Raw genomic sequence first — 12,475 nt, 5'->3', positions numbered from 1 at the left:
AAAGTTGGTATGTTGGTAGATGATCATCTACCAACATACCAACTTTCAGCTCAATGTGGTAAAAACAATCAATGCGCTATAGTCTTTTTTTTTCTTTTAAGCTATGGAAGCCATATTGGATTTTTGATTTGGAATCAGTAAGTAATGGGGAACATTCTCAGCTACCACCACACCAAATTTCCGTTGAATAGCTCTAAAAATGGCTGAGTTATAGCATTTTTCCTTTTTATCTCACGCTGTCATCTTGGATTTTTGATTTGCAATGGGAATGTATAACAACTCGCTCTGAGCTAGGACCGTTCCAAATTTCAACTCAATATCTCCAAGAATGACTGAGTTATAGTCAATTCTGAGATTTCTGAGGTAGCTGTGGCAGCCATCTTGATCCAAAATGGCTCCAAAAGTTATTCAGTGTTTTGTTCAGAGACCTCTTTTCTCTAGGTCATGTGACCTCACTGTGGCAGTTAGAAGCTCATAAGAGTAGTCAGTGTTTTTCAGTGAGAAAAAATGGCGTCTTCGTTAGCAAATTACGTTACCATGGGAAGTCTAAGCACCAGTGAAAGTAATATCACACATCACAGTGCCGAGTCGGTCATTGTGATAAAACATTTGTGTGGGTACACGTTGCAGTTTGGGCCGCATTAAAGATGATAGAAGAGCAAGACCCTTTTCAGGTGGATAAAAGGTGGCTGCCTTCTAGGAAGTCCCCAATTAAAAAATCATCAAAATGATGGTAAAATGTGAACTCTAACGCTGAATTAAACGCTAATGATTACAGACAAGGGTGTACAGATAGTAATTTATATCAGACTGAGTACAAGTACTTCAGTTTGGGTACTTGCTGATTCGGAGTACCAATACCGAGTAGTTATTGAGTTATTAATTCAACATTCATGATTAAATGATCTCAGAAATGTTTATTTTATTAAGAACACAGTAAACGGTCTGCTGTCTTAACTTCACCTGTTTATCTTAAAACATCTTCAAACTGTGGTTATTTTTAAATGTTTGAACTTGGTTACTCACAAAGTGAAAAAAGAAATGATGTCACCAAGCATAAAAGTGGTAATGGCCCAAAATAGCGTTGTGTATTCATGAGTACAAGTACAAGTATATGAGGCTAGTATCAGGCTCGATACCGATACCAGTATCAGTGCTGATAAGATCGATGCGAATAATCAATATTGATAATATCGATGAGAGTTAAAAACAGAGAGGTTATAACGTTCTGGCTCTACTGCCATAGTTTCTAATTTTTTTTCTAATTCTCAGTTCCAAAACGATTATACACTAGTCGCTCGCTACTTTGTGGTTCGTTTATCGCGGACGCGCTCTGTCGCGGTTTTTCAAAATAAGACTGGACATGACACACATATGGCTGATTGATGGATGAGCCGCACAACTGGCATGGATTTTTTATTTAAAATAAATTATTTAGAATTATTTAGCACCTCCTGCACTTTTGTGCAGCCCATACTACTGCAGGGTAAACTTCCTGCTGCAGCTGAACAGCTGATCAGCGTGCAGAGCGGAGAAGTGGGCGTGGCCAAAAGTGCTTGCAGGTGATTGAGAGCAGAGGAGGCAGGGAGCTGAAATCATGACATTCTGTGCTTTTTTAGTGTTTAGCGTTTAGAAACAATGCTTAGAATATTACAAGAGTGTGGGAAGGGTTTAAAACACCTTAATATATATTTATTTAAAAAACTAAATAAACTACTACTTGTACTACTATTCCTACTTCACGGTTTTTCACTTTTCGCGGGTCTTCAGGGTATGGATCCCCCGCATAAACGGGGGACCACTGTAGTTGCAAAATTATCATTCTTGAATGTTACCACAAAATAATGAATTTTATACCTAAAATAAAAGTTGTAAACGTTCCCAACAAATGTGAACAAAAACCCTTTGACTTTCCGTGCGTTTCTTTGCGTTTAGTCAGAGTGACGGGGCTGGTTTTAGCCCCAGACAGACTGGCTAACAGTGTGAAAAGGATTCTTGATTGTGTCTGAAATGTTACAAAAAGGGTTGCTTGAGGAGAAATTTCCACCTGAAGTCTCACGTTGCAGAAAGACGACGGCCCAACGAGATAAAGAACAAAAACAAAGTGAAGAAAGCTGACACCGAGGCAGATTCTCCTGAATGTGGAAAGATCTTTTTCTGCCTTCGGGGCTTCAGTCAGAGACAAAGCTGTCTTATAGGTACATCTTACACAACCCAATGCTGACTCTAGACTCGCTCAGCAGGATGGAAATCTACATTTTACAGGTAGATCACTGTCCAAGGCCTTCATAAAGAAAAGGCTTTTATTTGTGTACTTGTATGCAGTTCTTACAAAAGGAACCAGTAAGGTACAGAAAACGTCCTTCAGGTAATGAGAAATATAATTTAAAGAAACTGAATAATCTGGCAGATTGTGTTGTTAAAAATCTCAGTAATGCACTGTAGGTTGCACGGTGGTGTGGTGGTTTGCGTCACCACCTCACAGAAAGATTAGTCCCAGGATGAGCTTCGGATTTGGTTTCTTTGAAAAGGGTTTGCATGTTTTCACCGATCCTGGAATGCCTAAAATAAATGTACATAGATTACTTTTTTAATTCTACAATGGGAATAGTTTAAAGCAAATGTTTCAACTTTATAATTAACGTGCTTAAACATTTGAAAAAAAGACGTTATCCATATGGACGTGCACCTTATTTATGTTTGTACATTTATCTTTTTCATTTGTTAATGTTATTTTTTTTTAAGTAGCCTGCATAAAATAACAAAAGTTGACCAAAGTGCTTTACAGATCAGTCAAATGAAAATGTGAAACTACAATAAGAGCAAGAAAACCCAAAACATCTTGTGAGGGAACACAAGTAAAGTTACAACAAAGTACAGAAACACCACAAAAATAATCAGCTCTAACTGTAGCAAACTCTGCCTGAATCAAAAGCCAAAGAAACAAGCTTGATGGCCCCCGTTGCTGAAGGATTTCAATAGTGAATGTTTGTACTTTTAGACATGAGTGTTTTTCTGAACTGGAATTGAACAAGGAATGCAAGGAAACCAAGTGGGGGAGTTACAGTGTGGAGCAGAACAGAGGGATGGTTTGTTCTTATCGACTTTTTATCCACCACCTGGTGCAGTGGTGGAGCCAGGGGGTGGCTAATGGTGGCCTTGGCCACCATAGATTAATCTTTGGCTACCCCACTGGCCGCCCCAATAATTTGAGGAAACTACTTTCAAGCAACATGAAAACTAGAAAGTAGCTTCCACAAATGATTGAGTTGGCCAGTTTACATATATGGTGGTGGCCATCTTGGATTTTGATGTGACAGCTCAATTTCCAAAAGGAGCCTTTCTGCATTGGTTTACGGTTGTCAAGACCCAAAGTGCAGACAGATCTGTTAAAAATAAAAAAGGCTAAACAGATTTAATTCTCCAACAAAAATGCTGACATGGCAGCAACGCTCTTGACAGAACTCATGGCGATTTGATTTGAAGGCGGAGCCAGAAAAGACATAAAAGTGCATCTACGGTCGAACTAAAGACAGAACCAAATCAAGACGGGTATAAAGACAAAAAACAACACCCGTAACGAGAAACACAGAGGATTTGCCAATGAAAGCAAATGATTAAATGCAAGAGATGAAAAAAATACTGACTTTCTTATGCCTATGCAGGCACACAACAGAAAAGGAAGTTGACCTGGAAAACAATTTCTATATGAAGAGGGAGAGAGAGAACACAGTCATACATCCCAACATGTGTATATACTCTGGTTTTTCAGGATCAAACACCAGAAAAAGCTTCGTCTGGTTCCAGCTCACCACTGCACAGTGAAAAGAGATAACGAGTTAACCCACAGCTCTTCAACTCAATCTGTTTATCCTGGCACTGTTCCCTGAACCGTAGCTCATCATCTCCCCCTGCAGCTGTGCAACAAACACACACCATCACAACTCCACTAAACCAGATTAATGTTCAGGTCTCCCTTGTAAATGAGTCCCAGAGGCTCAATGGGATTGACCTGTAGAAATAAAGGTGAATGAATGTACTCAACCAAACAACTCTTTTGTCAAAACAAGTCAAAGCATCGGTTCCTGAGCTGGAGCTCCGCTGGCACGATAGGTCTGAAAAATCAAAACCAAAATGTGCTTATAATGTAAATAATGTAAAAAGACAACAAAACAACAAAAGTAAGAATGCAAATCACCCGTTGTCTTACATGCAAAGTTTTAAACTAAGATAATTTTTCTCTGTTAAACAGGACGTTGTTAAAGCTGCCGTGCACAATCTTACATTATCAGAGTTTGTTCATTACCGGTAGGTTGAAAGTAACAAAAATTACCACGATAAACTCGAATTTATATGAAAACAGCTGAAATTAGCTATTAAAAAAATCTAAAAAGGTATCTGAAAAGGTAGAACAAGTTTAAATTAACAGGAAAAAAATCTGAAAGAACACATTTACCCAGTTTGGCTGAGAGAAGCAGAAATGAGCAAAATGAAGTGGAAATTATCTGAAAAAAGCTCAAATTAGCCAAAACCAGCTGAAAAGTAGCTAAAAAAGCAGAAAGAATCTTAAATTACAAGAAGGAAGTGGCGAGAGCAAGTTTTGCTGATTTAGGCCGAAAAAAGTATAAATGAGTGCAAAAAATGTGGAATTAGCTGAGAAAGCTAAAATTAACAGAAAAACAGCTTAACAATGGCTGAAATAGCAGAAAAAGCTGAAACTTACATAAATAAGCTGAAATTAGCAGAAATAAGTTAGAAGAAGCACAAGAATGTAGTTAGCAGAAACAATCAGAAAGGAGCACAAAACAGCTGAAAAAGCAGCTGAGAGTAGCTGGAAAAAATTTAAATTTGAAAAAAGAAATTTAAAGAAGCTGAAGCAGAACAAAATGTGAAAGGAGCAGTAAAATGTTGTAATCAGATCTAAAGATGTGAAGGATGCCAAATGAGCTCAATTCATTTTATATGAGGGAAAAAAATGGCAGAAATGGCTAAATATTTCAAAAAGCTAAAGTTACACCGATACCAAAAGTCATCGCACCCTTCTGAATGAGCTGAACGTTTTGGTCTATGATTTGTTGAAATAGCAAAAAAATTGTGGAACGAGAAAGATGTTGAAAAATGTACAGAAGAAAAATGGACCACGATAATGTGAATGCTTCATAAACATTAGCCTTTTCCCTGCTTGTAAGAGTTGGATGAGCAGAAGATGAGAACAGCCTGTTTTATATGTCACATGGTTTTAAGTAAAGTTTGTTCTTTAAAATACAAATTGGGAAGAAAAAAAAAAAAAGTCAAAGTCAGAACACACACAGATTCTAAATTAATGAGTCGTCCAGACGTCTGACGTGGAGAAAAACCCATGTTTTCTGAAAAATCAACCACTTTGAACTTTTTTCGCTTTTTCAGTCAGATTCAGTTTCATCGCCTGCTGAAGGAACTCCTCTGGGTAAAAAAACACATAGGAGTTGAAAGCATGAAGCAGCCATAATAGGTCTGAAGGGGGTGGACATTATTCTGTTGCCAGCTGTATTCCAGGTGTTTGAAGTGGTCGAGCCTTAAGAGGAAACATAGACGCAGACAATGGTTTCTGCGAGGGTCACAATCTGAACCATCAAAGCCCGGTGGAGTATTTGAGGCACGCCCCCAGCTTTGTGAGATAACAGGGCAAATACATTAATGCTAAGCAACACTGGAGAGACATTACTCATTCTGGGCTCTGAGAAAACTGTGAAAACATGGCTTTGAGGCAAAAAGCAAAGCCAACATTTCCAACAGCTTGAGACAGGTAGTTTCTATGGTACTGGGGCAGAACAAACAACACAGTATTTTGATGGCAGATGTTAACTAAAATGTTTTTTTTTTTTTCTCCCTGGAAAGTGTTGTCATGAATTTCTGTATCTATAGTAACCAGGCCCCTACACACAACCACAAAAATGAATCCACTTTAGTTTCATTCACTTTTGTACAAACCTGAAAAGATTCAACACTTAAGTTTATATGAACAGTTTTCCCCTAAATTATTTTCAAATTGGTTTAAATGTCTTTAAATAGTGATTTTTTAGGAGTTTTGGGTTTTATTTGTCATCCGTGGTGGTGTTTCGGTTAGATATTTTTCCTTGTGTTCAGTATATTCCAGTTTACTTAGTTTGATCCCAGTTCTGATTGTATACCTCAGTGTTTTTTCTGGCTTCAGACCCCGCTGCTCTTCATTTGCTCATCAGCCCAGCTGCACTCTCTCAGTAATCACCCCTCCCAGCATACCTAAATGTTTGTTTCTTTTAACAATGTTCAGTCAGGTCCTCTGGACGGTTTCTTTTATTGTTGAGACATTTTGTCTTTCATCCAAAGGACTTCATCAGACCGAGGAGGCACAACAAACTCAGTCCCACAAGCAGCACACAGAAACCATCTTCATATCATCAGCAAATTGGTTGGTCCACTATGGGAGTCTACTGCTTGTGGGACTGAGATTGTTGTAGCTCCTCGGACTGATGAAGTCCTTTGGATGAAGGACGAAAAGTTCAACAACAAAAAAAAAAATTGTCCAGATGACCTAACTGAACTTTGTTGGATTTTCAACCTGGATTATTGAGCATGAACTTTGATGTTTTCTTTCTTTTAATTTAGTTTACCATCCTGTTGTTCATGTGTCCAAGTGGTCTTAGTTTATTCTCAAAAGATAAGATAAGATAAGATAAGATAAGATAAGATGAGATTAAATTAGATAAGATGTGATAAGATAAGATGAGATAAGATGTAATAAGATAAGATGAGATAAGAAGTGATAAGATTAGATTATATAAAGAGATAAGATAAGATTATATGAGATAAGATGATATGAGATAAGTTGATATATGATAAGATGAGATAAGATGAGATAAGATAAGATGGTATATGATAAGATGAGATAAGATAATATGAGATAAGATCAGATGAGATATGATAAGATGAGATAAGATGAGATGAGATAAATGACATGAGATAAGATGAGATAAGATGATATAAGATGAGATATGATGAGATGATATAAGATAATATGAGATAATATGAGATAAGATAAGATCAGGTGAGATATGATAAGATGAGATAAGATAAGATGAGATAAGATACAATGAGGTAAGATAAGATGAGATAAGATAAGATGATATGAGATAAGATTAAATAAGATGATATAAGATGAGATATGATGAGATGAGATGAGATAAGATAAGATGGGATATGATAAGATGAGATAAGATAAGATTAGATAAGATTAGATAAGATAAGATGAGATAAGATAAGATTAGATAAGATAAGATGAGATAATATGAGATAATATGAAATATGATAAGATGAGATGAGATGAGATAAGATGAGATAATATGCGATAAGATAAGTTTCCTGTGCTCCCATAGTTTCTGTTTGTAAGCTTGTTGTCTGCCTTGTCAGCTTTGCCTTCAATCCAAAATCACAAACTTACTTGTTGCCATTCCACTTCATCGTCTGCACTTTGGGTCCTGCAACAAACTTATGACAGAATAAAGCATAAATGCAATTTAGAGCCATGTGCTGTTATGATCTGTTAATCATGTCAAATAACTGACAGCCTTAAACCATTGAAATGATATTTAGCTTACACTGAGACACTATGTCAAAATACTTAGTACTGTATGTTACCGATAGGTGGGTTCCATTTGTACTCAAAAGTCACACATTTCCAAGTTAAAAGATAAGTTAAACAGCAAAGCCCCAATGATGAATACCAGCTTTGCTGCCTCGTGTATAAAAAATGATAACGGCTGCAGTAATCATCAATTCTCAAGTCTGTCAGTTTGTTTCTCAATAAATCAGTCACAAAGAACTGCACGAACTCCATCAGAGACATGTTGATACAGTGCTTCAATCCATAAAATGATATAAAGTTTTCCAACTTGGGTGTGAAGTCAGATTTACATTTTGGCTTCAGAGGTACAAACTAAAACAGCTGTCAAACTGCAGAAAAAAGGAGAGTTTCATCATTTGAGATGACTAAAACAACAAACTTTAGCAATGTTTTTTATTACATTTATTCAAGTGAAGAGCTTTCATGCGACACCACCGAGTTCTTTGTCAACACTTCATAACAGCTTAGCCTGCACACCAAAATGCATCCAAACTGAGAACATATTACTTCCTCACCTTTTGCAGGTCAAACAAAAAATATAATTTTTATTTGTATAGTAAAGGTCAGTATCTTCCTCCAACAAACAGGTGTCAGAGCAATCTCAGTTTGGAGAATCGAGAAAAAAAAAAACAGATCGGATAAGCTAACAGCTAACTAATACTCCTAATTGTATTTGTTTGGAAATGCATAACATTAAACTCTGCAGTGACTAAGCAATGACAACATGTCAGACATGTCAACCCTCAGCTGAGACCCTACAAGTTATAGATCAAATTGTTTTAAAGGGATGGATAACAGATAAATCATGCATCCTCAAGCTCTCAGACATTTTCTCAGATCACACTATTGGTTGGTTCTCTAATTATCTCTCAGATCAGAGACAAAGTATTAAACATAATGGTACTTCATCTAGCTATCTAACTGTCAACAATGGTGTACTGCAAGGCTCAGTCTTAGGACCCACCCTCTTCACAATCTACACAAGTAACGTAGGTCAAATCATTCTTGATTCATTCTTGCCATGCATCCTGATGCATCCTTACTATGCCAATGACACAGTAGTTTATTGTTGAGCTATATCAGTTGCTAAGGTTTTCCAGCTCTTACAGTCTGTATTTGACATCATCCAGTCAGATTTGTTCTATCTCAAACTGGTGCTAAATGCTGATAAAACCATAGGGTGTTGTTTTCAAACAGGAAGTTGGTCCCAGCAGTCTTTCCTTCTATTTTATCTTCGTCCCTATTGAGTTTGTCGATTCTTACAAATACTTGGGTGTCTTGGTCGCTTTTACGCCTCATGTCAAATACTGTAAAGAAATTAAATTAAAACTGGGTTTCATTTTCACAAATGAATCCTGTCTAACTCTGAACGATAGGAAACACCTTGTAACTGATTCTTTCCTTCCCTCCACTGACTATGGTGACATTATTTAAATGAATGGTCCTGCAAGCACCTTGCAGATGTTGGTTGCTGCCTATCACGGTGTGCTAAGATTTATAACTGGCCTTAACTATCATACCCATCACTGCACCCTGTATTCACTGGTTACATGGTCATCATTAACTTCGCGTAGACACTCTCACTGGTACATCTTTATTTTGAAATCATTTCTTGGTCTGTTGCCTTCATACTGTATATCTCCTACATGTCACTTTGTCAGTGCTGCTACAGCGTGCACTTTTGAGACATCATTACCTGCAGTGTCCCAACATTGTGGACCGAACTTGGCAAAAGGACCTTCTCCTACTCCACTTCTGCTTCCTGGAATATCTTGCAAAAAGATCTGAAGCTCTCGACCTTGACATCTCTAAGAGGCTTTAAACATCTGTTACGTTCATGACAAAAACCAACGCAGACGCGTTCCTGTTTTTAGTATTTTACATCGCTTTATAATGTAGCTGTTTTTGTTTCGTTTTATATAAGTTATTTTCTTTACTTTTCATTTTATATGCTTTTTATATGAATGTTTATTGTTGTCTGTACTGCATCTATGTTCTTTGTTTAAAATGGGTCTTTCTTGTAAATGAGTCCTCGCGACTCAATGAGATTAACTTGTATAAAGGTTGGATGAATGAAAATCCTTATGCAGGTTCACCTACGAGTGAACCTCTGCGGTCTCTACATTCAGCTCAGATGGACATTCTTGTTTATTCTTAAGAAATATTTTACACCCATCATTCCAGCCATCCATTATATTTTACCTGCTTCTTCCTCTTTGGGTCAAGGGGGTCACTGGTCCCCATGTCCAGTCATCACTGTGCGAGAGGCGGGGTGCACCCTGGACAAGTCTCCAGTCCATCACAGGGACACATGAAGACAAACGAGACAAACAATCATTCACACTCTCACTCACACCTAGGGACAATTTAGAGTCACCAGTCAACCTAACATGCATGTTTTTGGTCTGTGGGAGGAAACCGGAGTACCCAGAGAAAACTCATGCATGCACGGAGAGAACATGCAAACTCCACCCAGAAAGACCACGCCCCAGGATTTGAACCAGAGTGACCTGCTCACTGAGAGGCGGCAGCTCTACCAACTGAGCCACTGCGCCAACATTTGATATTTTATACCTTAGATACCCAGATATATTCAGGAGTCATTGGATGGTGTGGTTTCTGTGTGATTTTTATTTATTTATTTATTTATATTTACATGAACAATCCAAATGTATAAAGATGTGCAATCTGGCCAGGTCGCTTGAGATCTTGGTCACCTTTCTGCTGCCCTTGGGTCACAATGACCCCAAGGTGGGTCACAAGCAAATCCTTGACATGCAAATTGACGGATGTTGTGCATTCTTTCAAAGAATGCTGCTTTCATCGAAGGAAAGTTTTACTCGTTTAATTTTGAATTTTGTGCTCTGAGTAGTCGTTGAATTTGAATTTCAGGTTTCTCCCTGCTTTTCTAAGTTGTGATCTCTGCTGTCTACTACATGCAGACCGGCCATGGTGCCTGCACACACTCTATCCTTTGAAAACCTTTAACATGTATCTTAACACTCATGCTCTCAGCTAACTCACTGTAGCGAATGCAATTTGATATATTTAGAAATGAAGTTAACATAAAACTGAAAGCAATACATAAAAAGTTTACACATTAAATAAACCCACACACATCCTCAGGTTTCCCACCCTTCAGTGTGCGGGAGTGTGGGGGTGTGTGTGCATACCTGCATATGGTATACACAGAAGCACATCGTGTGTGAGTGGAGCCCTGAAGATTGTGAGGCCTTTCCCTCTCAGGCATAATTTACAACCTGAGAGTTCTGTTTCAGCTCTAATTGCACTTACACACTCACACACACCTACACAGCCTCTGGCAGGAGGTGAGATAGCCAAAAAAACTCCTTAGTCAGCACGAAAATCCTCCATCAGATGTGACTCCTTGCAAGTCTGAACTCCGCTGACTAATCCTCGGCTCCCGTCTTCTTGTTTTCTGATGAAACGTGTCACGACTCCTAATAAACGCAGGATTACCTTCACAATCATCAGATTCAGGCCTTCGTCTGCCACAAGTCTCCGTGTCTGCTCTGAATTACCTCGTTAGGTCCATGTTTATGTTTTATCCCCACTCTGTTTAGAAGAGATTTGTGCAATCTGCGCTGTAAGCTCAGTCTCAGAAACCTCAGTGGGCTGGATGCAGCGCTGCGCCGGTCCTCGCTGTCGCCATAGTAATTACAGACATCGTAATACCTGACAGTTTAGCATAGCATTAGTCACATGAGGTATGAGAGGCACAGGATGCCCCGAGGATATGAAAAACATTATCCTCTAATTCCAGGATTAAGACAAGGGCCTCGTAAAAAAAAAAAGAGACTGCTTATTAAAGTAACTTGTGATTAAAGAAGAGAAATAATGCAAGTATTTTAGAAAACAAGACTTGTTTGTGTCTGACAGACATCTGGTCATTAGCTAAAAGCAAGTGTTGAATGATGATAGTTTTAAAAATCGGATGCCTTCTTTGCACAATTGCATTAGATAAAAAGCTTCCATAAGTTGTTGTTATGTTTTGTTTTTACTGCAGAGGGACACGAGACTGGAATTTCGCCCACCAGGAGACCTCTCCTAGACTCTCGGTTCTGGCAGGAGCTGGCCCGGAAACAGCACCAGACTGAGCTCAAAACCAAAATGAAGGAGGATCGAGTCCAGAAAGAATCACAGGTCAGGACAAAGAATAATTTCTCTGTAACAAGCTGTTCAGGAGTTAACAGCTTTACAACCTTTGTTTTAACTTTGCTGTCACTCTTCAACCAGTGCAACATTATTTATAAATCATATTCCATTCAGATAAAATTAACAGAAAGACAAAACAACAAACAATCAAAATTAAAAACAGCCCGATCTAAATTAAAACAGCAAAACATTCTATAAGAACAAAAACTGATAGCACGAACATGTAGGACTGAAGAACCTGAAGAAAAAATGTATTTAATGAGGAGAGACCAGAGACTAATGATTAATAATCAACATTTGTGCATCTGAGTTCTGAATCAGTTGCAGCTGATACATTCTCAGAGTTACAGTCTTTTAGTCTCATAGTTATGTTCTACTATACACAATTATACTCATCTACACTCAGAGTTATACTCATCTGGACTCAGAGTTATACTCATCTACACTCAGAGTTATACTCATCTGTACTCAGAGTTATACTCATCTGTACTCAGAGTTATACTCATCTATACACAGAGTTATACTCATCTATACTCAGAGTTATACTCATCTGTACTCAGAGTTATGCTCATCTGTACTCAGAGTTATGCTCATCTGTACTCAGAGTTACACTCATCTGGACTCAGAGTTATACTCATCTGGACTCAGAGTTATACT

General features: G+C 38.0%; 1 protein-coding gene across 1 annotated transcript in view; it reads left to right on the top strand.

Annotated features, from left to right (window-relative positions):
• LOC119419799 (insulin-like growth factor-binding protein 2-A) overlaps positions 1-12,475 on the top strand; it is a 49,584-nt gene that overhangs the window by 26,314 nt on the left and 10,795 nt on the right. Inside the window, exon 2 of the mRNA XM_037687181.1 lies at positions 11,670-11,806. Coding sequence (XP_037543109.1) covers positions 11,670-11,806 — 137 coding nt within the window. The remainder of the gene's footprint in view (positions 1-11,669; positions 11,807-12,475) is intronic.

This window comes from Nematolebias whitei, chromosome 13 (genome assembly GCF_014905685.2).
Source record: "Nematolebias whitei isolate Nwh7 chromosome 13, NemWhi1, whole genome shotgun sequence".
Lineage (NCBI taxonomy): Eukaryota > Metazoa > Chordata > Actinopteri > Cyprinodontiformes > Rivulidae > Nematolebias > Nematolebias whitei.
The sequence above is the reverse complement of the archived record's forward strand: the minus strand, read 5'-3'. Positions and strand labels throughout refer to the sequence as shown.